This window comes from Filicampus tigris, chromosome 10 (genome assembly GCF_054856515.1).
Source record: "Filicampus tigris isolate MCC_2025a chromosome 10, RoL_Ftig_1.0, whole genome shotgun sequence".
Lineage (NCBI taxonomy): Eukaryota > Metazoa > Chordata > Actinopteri > Syngnathiformes > Syngnathidae > Filicampus > Filicampus tigris.
This window is the reverse complement of record NC_141226.1, coordinates 23,911,156-23,929,878: the sequence shown is the minus strand read 5'-3', so window position 1 is coordinate 23,929,878 and position 18,723 is coordinate 23,911,156. Positions and strand designations below refer to the sequence as shown.

Here is an 18,723-nt window from a genome sequence, read left to right as displayed (position 1 = left end):
AGGATTAGAATAGTAGAAAGTGTTGCAAACAACTACCACGTAACGTGGACAAAATGATCTTTGCTGTCAGATTTCCCTAATCATGAAATGGCCAGCGAGTATTTTGCCCTCTTGTTGCGCCCACCCCGATGCTGTCTATCTGCCACGGATGTGTGTCACGAAAGCAGCCTGCAGGCGACATCCAAGTCAAAGAGCATAAGATTGCTTGTCAAGAGTAAGGGGGCAAAAGAAAAAAAAGAAAAAAAGTTCTTACCAGCCAGAACGTGCAGAGCAGTGAGATGAGAAGCAAATCCAGATTGTGGAGCAGCGCAGTGGAGCCCATCACTGAGCTGCTGCAGTCAGACGGAGTCCTCGCTGGGTTCTCCCAAAAGATGCTGATGATGCTCGGATTTGAATTATTTAATCTACGTTTCAAAGTGGAGTGCGTGGTGCTTTTTTCTTTTTTTTTTTTCTTTTTCACTCCATCTGCCGTTTGATGCTGCTTACGCTCTGTAATCCAGCCGGTCTTTTAATTTCCTATCATCTAAACGCTTATAGGCTCAGCAGCGCTCACTTTAATCCCCCCCACCCACCCCACAGACACACACTTTTTTTTTGCATGTGTGTCTTTTAAACTCCCCTTCCCTCCCTTTCTCGTGAAATTACATCCACATGTCAGCACTATTTATGTCGCTCTGCCTTCTGCGGTGGGAAGTTCAAATGAGTCTTTGTAGGGGGAAGAGAAAAAAACCAACGCTGTATTTTTAGGTCTTTTTTAGACAAAAAATCCTCCTCAGACTTGGAGCCATGACGCTTTATTCCAGCCACGTCTTCCAAAAGAAACGTGCAGTCAAATGAACAATTCAAAAAAAAAAAGAATAATAATAATAATAATAATAATACCACGCCAGGTTGTTGGAATGGCTGTGGGAGGGAATGTCACTCAAGATCGTCACCATCCGTGGTGCTGGCGTGGTTCCCCATGACTAAAAACAAGAACACTTTTCTCAATAATTACCACTTTTTACGCATCAATTTGTGAGGCGTCTTCCACGTGTGGCAGAATGTATGACAATCCTCGCGAAGGAAGAAGTCTCAACTTATCTCCCCCTCAAAACAACAGCCAAAAGAAAGAAAGAGAGACGAACGTCCAAAAACCGGCCGGACGCGTAAAAGAACGTCGCGGTTTGTGCGCGTTGAAGTAAGTTTCTCGCTCCAGATGTGTCAAACAGTCTCGCTCGCTCGCTCGCTCGCTCGGCAGTCGGCACTAGTGACTGACTTTGCGGCCATGGAAAAGGGGGAGGAAGGGGAGGGAGGCGGGGGGGAGCGCAGAGGAGGCAGGTAGCAGCCGCTCATTGGCTTCCGCTCTCGAGCGTCGGAGTCAAAAGCACGACTCACGACGTGACATATTTTCTCAGGCTCTCAAACAAACTGTACATTCAACACATCGCACAGCCTTGGCCAAAGCGCCTCGCCCTCGCAGGCCACGCCCCCTTTCAGCCTCTCAAAGGGCGCATCTTGTAACTCTCAATTACACAGACAGAATGCAGAGCCCCGGTTTAAATCCATCTCTTGGATTTAAATTTAAATATTAACATCCCGACGTCAAGACTTATTTGCTTGCAAAAAACGGTTCAGTAAAAAAAGAAAGAAAAAGAAAACAAATCTTGGAAAAGTTGGTCAAAATTGATTTAAAAGTTATCATGTTAAGCCGCTAACAAAATATGGCACTGCGGACCGTTTGCGCTATAGACCCCTTTCCGGCTACGTCATCAAAAGCTGCGCGAGCATCACTGGAGCAAAAAAAATAAAAGAGGCAGACAGATATTGTGTAGATGGGAAGATTTGTATTTTTCCAGTGTGGTTTTTAATTGTTTTTGAAAAATGTTGAAAAAAATAATAGGATCATTTCAACAACCGCAGGAGTTTGCGGCTGCATGAAACACACAGACTGCATCGGGGACATAATCGCGTCTGCGGTGCTCATTTCATACTTGAGTTCTTGTGGTCATTTGGTTTAACTTCTCTCTTGAGATGTTGAGTAAGTGGTCAGGAATTGTGCAATAATGGCAATTAAGCTATTTGCTACTAGTGATAACAGGTCATTAACTAACTCATTACACTATGATTATGTTCAGTGCATACTGGCTCTGTGTATCTTCACCTTTTAATTCGACCGCATTATTGTTTGTGATGTTTTACCTGGGCATGTGGGACACTACGGCAACTTCAAAGTAGCCCTACAGTGCGGTTCCACCTAGATCGCTGTCAACAATTTAACGTGATTCTCAGTTCCCTTTTATAAAACAAACAAAACAAAATAAACTAGCAGACTCGCTGGCTATATTACTCACCCTGCCATGCAAGTAGAGTTTGCTGTGAGGACGTCATTCTTTCTGTCGACGATGGCCTAAGCACGGCTGCAGTTTTCTCTCAAGTGTAAACACTAGCTTTCTCCACTAATTAAAGATGAACACCGGGCCACTTTCTAACATCTTCCTCCCACTCTGTAATCCCATAAGGATCGGCAAGTTGCTTTCCATCTGGCAATGTTTGTGTTTTTTTTTTTAAAGTAATTTTCACAGTGGAGGCTAAATGGAGTGCAATAGCTGGCTGCATCCAGCGTAGGCGCTGTTGAGCCGAAAGAAATATGCTGTCAGCCTATTGGGAAATTGGGCTTCGTCCACAGTCACGACAGCTAAAAAAAAAAAAAAGAATCATACAATGATAAAATAATTCCATCTTGAGGTGCAATTTTATCAAAAAATTTATGTTTGAAATTGCTACATCTACTTGTTTTACCAGCCATCCAGCTTGATTCAAGTTAGACCAAATCAGGAACGAAAAATAAACTCAACTCAAATACCCCAAAATCTTGTAAGCACTGCAAATGTGTATATATATTTTTTTCTGAATATGCTTATACACAGTGTACAGTATTCCAGTAATAATGATCAAAATGTAGACATATGGGTGCCCGGTGTAACCTGGATTTTTGTGATTTGTGTGTTGATTAAATTGTGACGTTAGTGTATTATTGTTATTTTACGTTAAATGTTCTGTCAAGCATTACAGCTCCAGCTGTTGTCAAAGTGCTATCTAAATAAAGATGTATTGTGTAATGCAAGAGTGGACTGGGATAAAAACTAAATAAAAAAACTGCCCCTGGCATTTTTGGCTTGGACCAGGCTCCCTCTTAATTAGCGGAGCACAGCCAACTGACTAATGCTTGGAGCTGTTCCATCTCATTTAATAGTTTTTCTAAAAGTCAATTCCGCTATGTTCAGAACCTTTAAGGTTACTTTTTTATTTGTTGATGATAATCAGAAAAGGCACATACTGTACATGCATGAACGCGACCAAAAACAAAGGGCTGGATTTGGCTTCAGGCATGCTTGGAACCAAATACACAACAGCATCATCTTAAGAAAAATATGATATTTTGCCTTTGGGCTTATTACAAATTTACAGTTAATCATGACTTCAAAAGTCTATTAAATAACCATTATGGAAAGCAGATAAAATAACTCAATGCGAGGCGCATGCATAGCGAAAGCATAACAGATTCGCTGGAGTCCATGCGTGAGATTAACATTTGCAAGTACATTTAAAAGAAACTGCAAGTAGATCGGCACTTGAGGATGATGTAAATTGGCTGCTGTGACTTACCCAATTGGCTGGTTTTATGCAGGTGACAGACAGACATCAAATTGAAGTTGTACCACTAGATGGCTGATGTATAAACTTTCAAAACTCCCCTTTGAAATCTGAGCTAAATGCTAACCCACACGCAAAAATTGTTTGTTAGCACATCAAAAAATATTGCTAGTCGGCCCATGTCTCTCTCTCGCTCTCAAGAAAGCACAAAGGTGCTGATGCACTCCTTTGTCTCCTGCTATAATAATTACTGCAACACTCATTTTTCTGATCTTCCTCAAGCTGTAGAATTCAACCGCTGGTCTGCTAAAAAGGCCCAGAAAGACGAGGATGTACATTACATCCATTTTACACGTCGCGCATTCGTTCTGTGCGTGTTTCAGAATTGATTTGAAGATTCTAGGGGGCATTCATTAATAAAAGCCTTCATGGTCTTGGCTCGTCTGATCTTACTGATCTGCTTTTACCTTATCAACCCTCAGGGACCTTAAGGTGCTTCAGGATCAGCCTTTCGGTAATGGCCAGAGTCAGATTTGAAAAAAAAACCCGTGGAGGCCACGTCTATGGATGCCGTCTGTCGAACGGCCTCGCCAAGGAGCTCAGGGCTCAGAGGCTTTGATGTTTTTAAACGGAGGCTCAAGACCCACCTTTTGAGTTGAGCTTTTAACTGATTACCACTAGCTTGTTGAATACCAAGAATACCATTTTCATACAATATACATAAATACAAGTGAAAACCAATTTTACAGTATTTATTCTATTATTTATTTATTTACTTTAGTCCCTCTCTTTCTTATTATCCAATGAATCAGTCTTACCATACGTCCCTTTTTTTTTTTGGTTTAAAACACATGTTCCGGTGTTTCCTGTTAGATTGATTTGAGTAGCGGTAAGTAGAATGTATTCACACTAATAATATTTTTTGACACCAGGTTTGCGCATAATGTGTCCGCAGGAACCAGGCAGTCCCCCAATGATCAAATGGGTCACTGTTGTAAAAATAGCTCACCAATGATGGGACATTGTCATTTCCTAGGAATGCTAATGTGAAGTAATCACGGAATGGAATGTTCACTTCATAAACATGTAACCACTTGCACAGATTTATATAAATGAAGTGCTGCTTAAAATTTATCTGATAAGCGGTTCAGATAAAGGATGGATGGATGTTTCCTACCATTTTAATCATCATTGGCTATGTTTACATGAACACATTTTTTTTCGGATTAAAAGCCTGATCGGAAGGTACGAGTGTGTAGGGTGTCCCAAATCTGCTGTGTGCTCTGTCGCCGCGCCCGCTTTGCGCCCTTGTCCTGCACTTCATCCACGTCCCCTTAACTGAAGCATATTACCCACAATTCAAACGAGGTATCGATCGGAATGCCTTGTTTCGACTAGTGGGCCTGTATAGAACATATTCTGGGAAAAAAATAGGTTTGGGTTGACTTAACAATAACTTGACAGTAGACAGAGTGAAAAGGAAGAATTAAGTCCGATTGGTGCAAATACACCGTTTTTTCCCCCATCTTTTGTAATCATTCTGTTATCATTTCCTTTTAATGCGGAAAGATGGATGGATGACGCAATTACCGCATGAATCTTAATGTACATATTCAGGCACAGCCAGGAAGTGCAGATTTAGTTAAGGATCATTTAACCTTGCACACGTTTCATAGGCTTTTCCTACATCTACATTTTTGGGGGCGGCGGGGTGGCTTTTCCATTTGTGAACTGACTAGGAAAAAAACAACACGATCGACAACATTGACAACGCCACTTGGCAAAAGCAGGCACCTGAGGACAACATGAGGAAAAAGCTGTTATGAAATAGCCAGTGCTCTCGGTCAATACATCAAACCAGTTACCGGTAGATTGATATTGCTCATTTAGCTCGTTTACTGTAGCGGGCAAGCACGTTGTCAGTGCCGGTTGCCGTAAATGTTGCATTAGAATGTCATATGCAGTCACCGCGCCGTGTGTAACATGAAGACGGATGACACTTTAATGGAGTCGCCTTTGCGCCCGATGCCTACTAAAGTGTGGCGGCAACATACGGGTGGTAAATTACCATGCTGTGAGATAATGAATAATGTCTCAGGCCTTCTCCGCAGCGTGCGTCATCCTGGGCCCAAAAGCTATTTTCGACTAGCTTTTACTTGCCAATGTGAATGGCCCTTACAGAAATGACACAATGTAACGGCTGCAACATTTCACACACTTTGTACACAATTTGGGGTGCTTGAAACCAGCGTGGGCTCCAGCTGACCCGGGACCCTAATGAGGATGATCTAGAAAATGGACGGATGTCCGTCCCCCACTTCGATTGCTCTTAACTCATTGACTGCCAAGACATTTTCAGAGCCTCTTTTACCCTAACGTTTGAAAAAAAATTGAAGTACATTCCCGGGATTGAATGGCTGGACTGCGAAAAGGCAAGTCGATTCGTCATTGGCAGTGAATGTGTTCATTTCAAGTTAGCGCAGCAGAGCCAACTAGTTTTGATCAAGGCGGAATCAAACGAGTGAAAAAGAGCATATCGTCGCTGTCCCGTGAAAAACACTTCTCTCCAATTTTGGAAACTTTTTCCATTTTCACATTAATGCCATGTCTCTAACGTGGAAACGCCATTCACGTAAAAATAAGAAATTGAAAAAAAAAAAAAACGGAGATAAGTGTTTTTCACATGACAGCGACGATATGAGTGATTTATTGTCAGCTGTCGTTTGATCGACATCCAGAGAGGAGAGACGCAAAGACATTGGCGCGTCTGCCGAGCAATCCATACACGGTTGCCTTTTCTTCCCGCAACTCTCATCAAAGCCTTCTTCTGGCGGCACCGTCTTCAAAAATCACAGCCTCGCCTCCGCATTCCTATTATGGAAAGGTTATTCCTGGGGTGAGGAGACAGGGAAACAGTATGATAGCTGTCATAAACAAAAAGCCAGCACGGTGACATGTGACCTTCCATTCTCTTGTTGATTTTCCACGGAGAAGATTGCGCCCCCAAGCAGCGTCTCCACGCGCAAGCCAGAAAGTAGCAGATTACGGTGGCGTATAAAAAGCATCGAAAAACAAAATCGATAGCTACGCGTTCAAGGGTGGTCCTGGCGCTTGGTTTTAATCTTCACGCCTTTTCAATATTAAATGATGGAAGTGCGGATGAGAGCGGTGTGTTCACTGTGCAACGCATATGTCAATCACTGGGTACTAGATATAAATAGATGATTGAATTATAGTAGTCATGAACAGAAAACTGCTATTCGCAAAGTGGCAGAATGTCACACCCTGCACTGATGCCGACTGAAGCGTGGCCCAGTTGGAGTGACATTGTCCTATAAGATTATCCTTCTGTCTGAGGTGTGTTATTAGTCCATTTGTCCTGATAATAGAGCCCAATATGGGTCGGGGCAACAATCTTAAATATGACAATACAATGCAATACAATTTTATTTATATAGCGCGTTTCACACAAGCTAGAGCTGTAACAAAGCACTTTACGTACAACAACAAAAATAGCCATAAATACCAACAAATATTCCCAAAATACAACAAGTGAAATCAATAAATTAACAGAAAACACTATAGACAATAGACAGCGGAAAACAGCCAAAAATGCGTCACTCTCACTCTCGGATCAAAAGCCAGAGAAAAGAAATGTGTCTTCAAAGGGGTTTTAAAAAATGGACAGAGAGGGGCCTTGCCTAACATCCAATGGGAGGTCATTCCAGAGGGAAGGAGGCAAGCAGCAGCATTTTGGACCAACTGGAGACGTTTGAGAGAGGACTGGCTGACTCCAAAATAATGGGCATTGCAGTCATCCAGCCCAGATGTGACAAAGGCATCCAGGGTGACTGTTTCCAAGTGCTGATGGGAAAGGAGGGGCTTTACCATAGCCAGCTATCGAAGGTGAAAGAAGCTCGACTTTACAACAGCGCTGATTTGCTGCTCCAATTTAAGATCGCTGTCCCATTTAAAACCCAAGTTTAAAACTGTTGGCTTTGGATATGGTGCCAACAGGGTGGCACAGGGAACAGCCACTGGGACTTCTGTTTTCTTTTCGTTGAAATTCATGCAGTATTAATCAGAGTCTTCACCCACATACTCGCGTCGCGGGTCGGCACTCGCAGATTCGCATATTCACAAATTTAATTTCATTCATTTTTTCTCAATATTTTAAAATATTCCGTATACACGTGTGTGTGTGTTTGTTGGTTTGTGCGTGTATTTCTTTTTTTCTGGAAAAATTTACCTTTACCCGCATTTTGGGGAATTTTTTGGGGGCGGTTTGAAAACCATTTCTTTTCCCCAATTCATTTCAGTGGCCGCCAATTACATGCGGACTTTCGCTATTCGTAGTCCAGCCCGGTCCCTGACCCCCCCGCGAAAAGCGTGTTTTGACTATTGCAGCCTGGCCCCTTCTTGCTTCACTTTTCCAAAATACTGTGTCCCCTGAGACATAGAAATTTCCTTCCACTCTATCATTTCAAAGAGTTGCGTCAGTGTTACTGAGCCCTGACGGAATGCTTTCAACAAAAAAAACCCCCAAAAAAAACAGCAAAGGCCACAAACCCAAAAGAAGCCCAGCGACCACTCGTCAGCCCAGCACCACTCGCCAATTAGATTTGCATGGCAGCGAGCCTGCCACTGATTGATTAAAGCCCGTTAATTTATTTACTAGTGACGTAAGCGCAATACGTCGTTTAGTGAGTGTCTCTTTGGTGTGCTTGGATAGAAGTGGTCGTTGACACAAACAAGGGAAGCTGCTGTTAATTGAGAAGGAAGCCTTCAATCGGGGTCTTCCGCAGGAAGGTGAACAAAGCGTTTCCTAGAGACCGCCGGTGGACAGTGTGGTTCAGGTGATGGCTCAGAGGCACACTGACTTGACACACTGCACTAACACAACCGATAACACCGTTTCATTACAGCTTTTCTTAGCTTGGGAACCTTCTACTGCTTGGGAACCTTCTACCGCTGCAGATTATTACTTCGTATTCTTATTCTTCCAAGGACGTAAAGGTTTGGTTTTTTTTCTATTTCTTTTGAGGTGGAGGTGTTTTGTAAGTCTTGTTTTGATGAAACTTTCCTGTTTTACGTTCACGTTTTCTATCATGAACAAGGATTTATGACAACATAATAAGCATCACTTCTTAAATGTGTATCAATTATACATAAAAGACTTCCTTTGAATGCAGAGAAAAATCTAGGTTACGAGAGCGAGACAAATACAAATAAAGATTTTTAAGGCAACAAGAATAATAAATAAAGAACGATTCCAAGATGGCCTTGATGCTTGGGACCTAATGATGTTATTGTGATTTGCTGTCATTCATAAATAATTCACGATATGGCTTGTCTGCAATACACCACATCACTTTGCTTTGCATGAAATTACACATGGCAAATAGTCATAAGCAATCAAGATAATTTACCGTTGAATAATTCAAAGGAGAAAGATGAGCCCATGTTTATATTCAAAATGACCAATTCGTCACAAGTGCTGCCTGAATGATTAAAGTCACTTTGACGCAGCAGCAGGCACCAACAATGCATATCCATACCATGATACACTGCCCTCCATAATTATAGGCATCCCTTGTTTGGATATTCTTCAGCTTCTAATATATATTTTTTTTGTATAAATAACACAAAGCCAAAATTTAAAACAGAGGAAAATGCAACCATTAATTCAAGTGCATTTGTTCAGTGAGGAAAAAAATCCCACATAACAAAATGATTTTTTTTTTTTGAAATATCAAATCATATGCTCCACAATTATTTGCTAGCAAAACAGCAGCTAATCTTCTATGATGTTTCATAAAGTGGGAGAATGCAGAAAGAGGCGTCTTCGATAATTCATCTTTGCACTTCTTGGGTCCCGGTTGATTGTGAACTGGTAGCAGTTGTATACACACACTGGCGCAACTAGGATTTTTTTTTCCTTGGTGGGGGGCCAAGAATATCATTTCTATTTGGGGGGCAAATCACGTAAATTCTTTAGAAAGCGCTGATAAAATTTCATTATTAGTTCCCTACAGGGGAAAAAAAAATCAGAAAATACCCAAAAGTCAATTATCTGGTATGGCTCCTGGGGGGGGACCAAGCATATGGGGAGTATTAGTGCCCTTGCGGCCCTCCCCTTTAGCTCCGCCAGTGTATACACACTTCTGGAATCCAAATTTCCATTCCTTTATTATTATTACTATTTTTTAATTTTTAATTTTCAGTTGCTGGTTTGGTCTGTAACATTCCGTGCTAAGGAAAGGGGCAGGTGACACTACACTGGCAGGGTGCAAAGTACAAGATGCGGGTATTTTGTATTATGGACTTTCCCACAAAAGTCGGCTGCACTTTTCAAATGATCACAAAACAATTTTTGTTCAGCGTCTTCATATGGCCCCGTACCAAATTGTATCTTACCGGCGTGATACATAAGACTTTGAGTGGCACATTTCAAAGCGCACCGAGGGAATGGCAAAACATAATATGCGACCTCGAGAGGACACAGCTGCTTCCAAGGTCGTACAAACAATCGCCTTTGTTGCGGCCCAGAGGAGGCTTTCCACGCGACGTGCCAGCCGCACGACGCTGCCCGCTCCAGAATAGCAGAGTGTCTTGGATGCTCTGGAGGCTTAAAGGGATGCGGTTGGTCACGTGGCCGACTGCCCATGACAAGCACCTGGTGGGCAGCGCGTGACGCTTGCGCTCTGACATATGTCAACTACGCTAAGCTCCAGCGTGACATCCATACGCTCTCAGTGGCGAGTATATATATATATATATATTCATTATATATTTGTCATATATTCGGTTATTTGTGCAAAAACCCACCTATTTGCCATTTTATAATAATGAAAGTAATGTGGCACACATTGATATAATGTGGCACAAAAGAAGGCTGTATGTTGGGATTATTACTTTTAGGTAGTTTTTTGTAATAATATTTTAAATAAGAAAAAAAATGTTAGCTCAGAGAAATGACCTGATACTGGCTTTTGGTGGGAGCGTTTAAACACCTCTTGGGTTATCATATACGGTTCCTTTCATTCTACTTAATATGTTTTGGTATTTTAATTTGGTTTATTTTTATTCGTAGATTTTATTTTAACACTACTTTTCTTTGGATCTGTGAATCGAAATATTCTGAAACATATATTTTTATTTGAGTTATTTTGTTTGTTAGACATACTAAACACCTCTTTTTACCCAATTTGGTAAACAGATGCCTTCTTTGACTGATAACAAGCCACCACCACCACCATCAACAACAACAACAACAAATTTGCACCAAAATGTAACAGGTTCTAACATGACTCATGCCCCATCCTGCCCAAAAGTTTCATAATGGGCAAACCAAAAAGGATTTATCCAATCCACGACTTATTATAACGGCAATAATTTATATTATTACCGTAATGCGCCGTGCCTTCAGCTATGTCCACATGAATGAATCATAAACACAATTATTTTAGTTCTTGGCTAGCTTTTTTTTTTTTTTATATTGATTCAGTGATGCGATGCAATTTGAAATATGTTTTTCCACTAGCAAGGTTATCCCTATAAGGAGGGGAAAAAGGGATAGTCCTTGAATTGAATAAAACTCCAGGCATTCCTTGATTCCAGCAAACACATTTTTCTAACACCCCGACGGTGTCGACGGCCACTCGAAACTTTGTCCTAAATAGAGAGTCAAAGCCATATCCTTTTATAGAGCTGCCACCGTTGTTGGCAGCGTCATCAGGCATGTAAGGGGTGGAGATGGCACCTGGGGCCACCAGATAAAGAGACCTAATAGGCCACTGCCAGTCACTTGTAGCTGCAGCGAGCCACCTCATCACCTCTTGACAGCTTCTCTCCATGGCCCCAAAGAAGAAGGACGAGCCCGCACCTGTGGCTGCGCCCAAACCGCCACCAGAACCTGAGCGTCCTAAGACCCCCGTGTTCAACCCCTCATCCATCACGGTAAAAACACACACACGTACAAACACACGACTATCTGTAATTGAAGAGATTTGTTTATGTGTTACAAATGTGGGAAAACAAGCACTTTAGCATGTATTGAAACGAGTGACCGAACTAGAACATGCAGATGGATGCAGACCCAGACCCATAGAACATTACCAGTCATCTCAATGAAATTTAGCTAAACAGACACAGCATTGACATGGTAAATATTTAATGAGTAAAAAAAAGAAAGGGAAGAAAAATCCCACCACCAACACAACTTTAGCTCAAAAATAAATTTAAGTTTGAGAATAGTAATAATAATAATAATAATAATAATAATAGTAATGACGATAGGATGCAAGGAGCTCAGGGATGACAATGTGATTGAATGCAAGCAAGTATTTTGTGGGCATGCTGGGACATCTTAGTACAACATCGTCATTGCTTTACCTGACTTGATCTTTACCTGCTTCTGAATTGGTTGCTAAGTGCCTCTAAAATGAGGGTAGGGATGATGATGATGATAATCATAGGAAACAAAAGCTACTAAAGCATCCAAGCGACTGGCTTCACAGGAGCCAAGGAAAGCCAACCAAGTTTGGAAAGAGCACTAGAGACACCTTGTGATGGAGACGTGCCAGTGCAAGCTTCCTTGACATTTGCGGTCACATGCAATGCTGACGAATGCTGTGGCGTGAAGCCACGCGATGTCTGACTGAGATCCGTCTAGGAATTGGAGTCAATGAAGCATATCGAAGTGATGCATCTCGACTGTGAGACAAGCTTTGTCTAAATTGAGGAGGAGCTTAGTTTAGCGCGGTGTTGTAGGTGGAAGTTACAGAGAGTGGTTACCGTGTGTGCTCACTTCAGACGCAGTTTTTTTCTAAATGAAATCATCAGTAAATCATTTAATTTGGAGGGTGATGTTGTCAGATGTAAGAAATGATATTTAACTGTTTTGGGATCACAGTTTGTGGTATGTTTGCAGTTCAAACTTTGAATACGTGCAATTATTTAAAAAAAAAGGAAACAATGGGGTAAAAATAATTACAAGTGTTTATTCACTATTCCCCTTGGGGCTCTGTCCTTTACTCTGGTTAACTGCTTATGTCATTTTGTCATAGGTGCTTGTCTAAAGACTTTCAATTTGAGCTTAGCAACCGAATTTTGCAATCTCGATTCCTGTTGTCTTGGCAACCAGGTCTACTCAATTGTATTTCTTAAACTGAACACAAAGGTGTTCAGTTTATCTTACATGAACATTTTCATGTATTTAGGTTTAACTAACAAAATACACACAAAAAGCTGATTTCTCCCTGCCCTCTCCTGGAAAAGTTGGACATACAAATTATTGTACCTTTATTATATGCCAAGCAGTACCCCAAAATTTTATTCAACTAAAGAACATCTTGTGATTTTTTTTTTTTTTTGTGATTGGTTGAGCTGGATCCTATTGCTGGCACTGGGCTCTTTTATTTTATTTTATTCTTGGGGATTAAACAACCTTTTTATGATCACTTACATTTTTTCATTTATGTTATCTTTTTGAATATTTTTGTTTTATTTTTTACTTTGAAACTATTTAAGATTATTAAAAGTTTTGTGACGTTTTCTAAAAATACAATATTTGTGGTTATTTAGATTTGTATTGTATCTACATGACATTTTTAGACTATGATCCTTTCATTTTCTGCCTTTTTTTTACTTAGGTGGAATACTTGAAATATAAAGTGGTATTTTATTTATTTTCTTTTTCAAATAAATCATTTAAGTCATTTAAAACATGTATTTGTGTTGTGATTATCATGTACTTTTTAGAATATTAAAAATAATTGTTTATTTTTCAACATTTTCTTTTTATGTATTTTTATTTGTCATTACTTAGTTTTATTGCCAAGTTAAGAAAAATAAGACGCAGTACTACTCCATGTAGTCCATTCATTTACAAACATGAACAAATTAGGTTAAAATAATGTCGATCGGTTGAATTATACAACAATATACAAAAAGTGAACATGTCAAAAAAATAGTTAGCGCAAGTTTTGCCGATGCCTTGTAAAGAGTTGATTTGCATGAAATATTGTAGCAGCACGCATGAGCTCATGGTCCTCATGTGAACCCCGACCCGACAGACCACATGGCCTAAAATTAAATAGACAGTAGCTGACAGAGGAGCCAAGGTCAGCGACAATACACAGCGATGACAGCCGTGGGCAGGGGGGGGTGGTGGCTGCAACTCGATCTGATAGAGCCACTGTTGTGTTTTTTCTTTCAACCTTTTTAATCTGATACATGTGGCCTTTTTTTTTTTTTTTTTTTTGTCTCTCCAGCTGGAATTCACCGCCGAGCAAATCGAAGGTATGCTTTTAAGGCCTTCGTCTTGCATGCTATTTGCAGGAGGGCCAAGCGGTGCATTGACTCATCTCATTACTAACGTGTGGAAAAATACGGAGACAACAGCTGACCATTAGTGCTTTGCTGCTAAATGCTGGAATTCAACACTCCATTGGAGTGAATGGAAGGAGGCCTTGAGGCTTCTTTGTCTGCGCAGATTGTCCGTCATCTAGGTCACGGTACTGTTGCAAAGGTTGAATCGAGGCAGCAGGACTTTTTTTTTTTTCCAATGAAGACATTTCATCTTTAAAGGGCTTCCTCTGCTGTTCTAAATTTGAAATATATATATATATATATATATATATATATATATATATATATATATATATATATGGCGAGTGAGGGCAGCCAGTGTGTCTTGTACTGGCGAGGCTGCTTTAGAGCGCCTCATTGTTGCAGCCTGCGATGACCCGGTGGGATATATTTGACGCGATTAAAGGTTGCTGATTTTTGCTCTGACAGACTTCAAAGACGCATTCCAGCTGTTTGATCGAACTCCCAACAGTGAGATGAAGATCACCTACGATCAGTGTGGTGATCTCATCCGAGCTTTGGGACAGAATCCCACCAATGCCGAGATCATGTACGTGCTCGGGAAGCCCAAAGCTGAAGGTGTGTAAAGTTTGTTTCCTTACATTTTGGCGAGAATCTGGATAAATGTGCTTTTGATTGATTTGGGGGGGGGGGGGGGGGGGGGGCTCCCTCTTGAACCAGGAAGTAGTTTAAGATCAATATATACATAACACATAAAACATTGCCAGAAAAAAATAAAAGATTTTGAAATCTTTTATAATAAATCTGTTTTCTAACGACAATAATAGAAACATATGTGTTTCATTTCCTCTGCGGCAGAAATGCAGTCCAAAATGCTGGACTTTGAACAGTTCCTGCCAATCCACCAACATATCTGCAGGGCCAAAGACCGGGGCACCTTCGAGGACTTTGTGGAGGGCCTGCGGGTGTTCGACAAAGAGGGCAACGGCACCGTCATGGGCGCTGAGTTGAGACACGTCCTGGCCACACTGGGTAAACCTCATCATTTCATCATCGCAGGTTCCCGCTTCACGGTCCGGTTATAGCGGGGATGTTTGGGATGGTTCATAACTCTATTTTGTCCTTTCTCTTGCTTATTTTGAGTGTAATTCCACTATCGGCCACTAGATGGTGGCACACTATTTAGTTTGACACAAAATTTGAAAGAAGAGGGAAAACCGTAAGTATTTCAAGTTTTTGTGAACTCCTCTTAAATCCTTTCTACGCCTACAGAAAGTGATGTCTGTATAGGTTGATTTTATAATTGACATCTTTTGGCATTGTATCCACTCCAGTCAAGAACCATGCTTTGAACTGACGTTCACAATCGTTTTATTGCGCTTCCATTATGGAACACAGTGAAAATTAAAAACAATATTAACAATCAATATTTACATTAATCTATTTGACACACTCATTCAATAAATAAAGAAAAGATAACATACCGTTTGTGCCTTTGTAAACCAGTAGTAGATCAATTGAAGACAAAGTCCAGCACACGATATTATGCTTTCGTCTCTCTCTCTCTCTCCCGCAATCTTACTCTGTCTGTCTGATTCCTTCGCGCCATCCAGCATACGTGTCCCCAAACTGGAAGTGATCATTAAAAAAAATATTATTTTGAATGTCTTTTATTTAAGTTTAAATTTTTCTTTCTTTGAACTCAAAATGCCAGTCAATTTAACTTAATACACACAGAACAATCCATTGGGATTAACAGCATTTTACTTGCAAAATAGATTTCAGATCCGTTCTTCATTAAAACAATAATGAAAGAAGAAAGTGCACATACCATCTGAAACGAAATCATCAACATGAGAGAAGGTAGACAGTCAATTCTGTAAACCAAATCAGCAAGTCATTTTGCCAACCAGCTAGTGACTAGCCTTTCACATGTCTACCTGATCTTACTCAAACATAAATCAATGATTAGTGCAAAACGGTCACTCGATAATACAATGCACTGTCAAGCTTGTACGAATGTACCGGCTGACCAGAGGTCCGTTGTAGAGGAGAAAAAAAGGGACGCCCTTCAGACGTTGAATTACTTGCTCGCGGGTTGTATTGTACATGCGGGGCACACACTACACTATAGATCTATATTTGCCCGATTTATTAACCAAACGCTCACTTGCCTGAGCAAATAGCAGAATCGCCGGTAGCCATGCAACAGTTGTAGTTTTTCCGGTATGCGCGCTCGTGCGAGGAAGCGGAAATGCAGAGGAAACTACGGTGGCTTAGATGCACCAAAAAAAAAAAAAATCGAATGTGCCGAGTTTAACATCGTTTTTATCCGGAAAATTCGGTTACGGTTTAAAATCGCTTAATCGAGCAGCCCTACTGCATATTGTGAGATTCTAAGTGTGCTTGGAAAAAAATAGATTTGTTTACTGTAAACATACAGTAGGGGATCAGTAGACTGTCACACTACAATATTTTTGTCTTATCCACTGCTTTTCTATCTCACAGTATATTATGTGTTTAAATGTGTTTCATTTAAAACAAATAAGTGCTGTAAATGCTATGAAAACTGTCTAGGGGGTATTTTTCTGGGCTTTCGAAATGGCAAATTTCACTTATTCCAATGCTTTGCAATGCAGCGGGGTTTAGTTGTAATCCAGTACAGCAATGTCATGAGGATAAACTGACAGTTGTGGGGTCTTTTAGGTGAGAAGATGCGCGAGGATGAGGTGGAGCAGCTGATGCAGAACCAAGAGGATGCCAACGGATGCATCAATTATGAAGCTTTTGTCAAATACCTCATGGCCTCCTGAACAAAACATGATTTCATTTCAGAGTCCACTGTGGTGCTACCTTATTATGTGTTATGATGGCAGTGCGTATTGGTTTTCCTCTTTCAGTTCACTGGTACAACAAGAACATTTTAAGTGTCAATATCGGTCTGTATAGTACCATAAGTCGAAAAGTGGATCAGTGATAATTGGCCTGTACGTGATGTAAAGCAAGGAAGAGAAGAAATACAGAACATTTCAAATACATACAATAAGTTTGAATGTGTGATTGTTTCCTAAATGAGGCTCCTACCTCCACTCGTACCTTACAGCTTTCCATTACAAATAACAACTCGGGTTTATTTATTTGCAACAATATAATTGGATTCTAAATTCATATTAAAACATTTATATTTCAAAATCTACAATTATTTTGTGATTGCAAATAAAAAGATGTCATTACTTTGAAAACAATTACAAATAATGTTTTTTCTTCAACTTTTTTCATATATATATATATATATATATATATATATATATATATATATACATATATATATGAACATATATTCATATATATTGTTTTTAATTTGTCTATCAACATATTTCCATTTTTTAATACTGCAAATTTCTATGGTGGGGAAGTTTCAGTTCATTTTTAAAGTAGTAGTAACTCTCCTTTTTCGCCAAATGAGGGAGCTGTTGTTCAATTTCATTTCATGACACTCAAAAATGAAGAAAGCAATAAAATAAATTAAATATTATATATATGTATATAAAATCTTGTTTTGCATTACTCAAGAAAAAAAAGTACAATATATTTTATGACAGTTACCCCTTACATTAGTATAACAAATAAAAAAATATGTTGCTGATTGTCATCACAGTGTATATACCAACTGGCATATTCATATTTTTTATTGAAATATATGCACATGTTGAAATAAAACCGTATGTAGACTGCGAAATACCTTTCAAAATTTACAAGTAGCAGGCAGTTTAAGTGTAACACTGTGTTACAGTACACTGGTAGTGAGGAAGCACTGCTATCACATGGATGATAATATGCACGCACGACCTCTGTCTATTTGCATTGGAGCTAATTGCTAGCGACACATTTGGAAAAGAACACAAAGACGCCGTGGGCACAATGAAGTGTACTGTACTGTACTGTTACTGCGACTGGATGCTGCCATTGCATCACGTCTCTCCAACTGTTGTCAAAGCATGGGAAGCAGGGTTTGTCAGAACAAACCATTATTATAGTTCTTCAGTGGTGTTCAGCTAATTGTTTGGGGAAGGGGTTGTGGCGGGCAGTGCATAGGGTCCTGGGGGTGTTTATGTGAGGGTGGGCGCCTAGTTTCTGCTCCACTTCACTAGGAAATGTTGGAATTACGTAAAGCCGTCTTCCCACGGAAGTATACGAGAGACTACATTTTCTTCTGTTTAAAATCTGTGCTCCGACAAAATTAAATATCTTAAATAAAACGGAAAAATTGCATGCTACCAACCTGAATGGACCCGTAATTTTCATTGTGGAACATCTCGTGCCTCCACAGTTGCGCAAAAGTGCTCAAGTCTAGTAAAACAGGTACAATGCTAACATGTTGGTATGCTAAAATATAGCAACATTGCAATGATTAAAAAAAAGAAAAACGTGTAAAGTGTAAGTGTAAGTCTATCAATAAGTTACATCTTGTCCTGTAGTCTGGTACTATTTCTAGTAAGAATTTATACAATGCTGACATGCCAGCAGTTGGTATAATAACATTATATTGCTAAATGTTGAAATGTGAATTCAAAGATGCTATTAAGTATACTGTACTAAAATAAAGCAATATAGCAACCAGAGTACAAAAAAATAGCACTGCAAAGATTTTACATCTTGCCCTGCAGTTGGATAGTTTGATGTATTACTTTTATCATTTCTAATGAGAACTGAAAAAATTGGCAAACATAACATGCTAATATTGCCATGCCAACA

At 40.0% G+C, this 18,723-nt stretch overlaps 2 protein-coding genes across 3 annotated transcripts in view; one reads left to right on the top strand and one right to left on the bottom strand.

Annotated features, from left to right (window-relative positions):
- pth1r (parathyroid hormone 1 receptor) overlaps positions 1-16,258 on the bottom strand; it is a 64,127-nt gene extending 47,869 nt beyond the window's left edge. The window contains exon 1 of one of the 2 annotated variants that reach the window (XM_086042671.1): positions 15,453-16,258. In XM_086042671.1, the coding sequence (XP_085898797.1) occupies positions 15,453-15,611 (159 nt within the window). In that variant the 5' untranslated portion in view covers positions 15,612-16,258. Of the gene's footprint in view, positions 1-253; positions 537-15,452 lie in introns of those variants that run through there. The other variant, XM_086042672.1, reaches the window with a different exon arrangement.
- On the top strand, positions 11,449-17,204 carry myl13 (myosin, light chain 13). Its single transcript, XM_086042675.1, has 5 exons — positions 11,449-11,595; positions 13,911-13,938; positions 14,437-14,586; positions 14,827-15,000; positions 16,675-17,204. Exons 1-5 carry the CDS (start codon positions 11,491-11,493, stop codon positions 16,779-16,781), a joined length of 564 nt encoding a protein of 187 aa, XP_085898801.1. The 5' UTR covers positions 11,449-11,490; the 3' UTR covers positions 16,782-17,204.
- Positions 17,205-18,723: the final 1,519 nt, after the last annotated feature.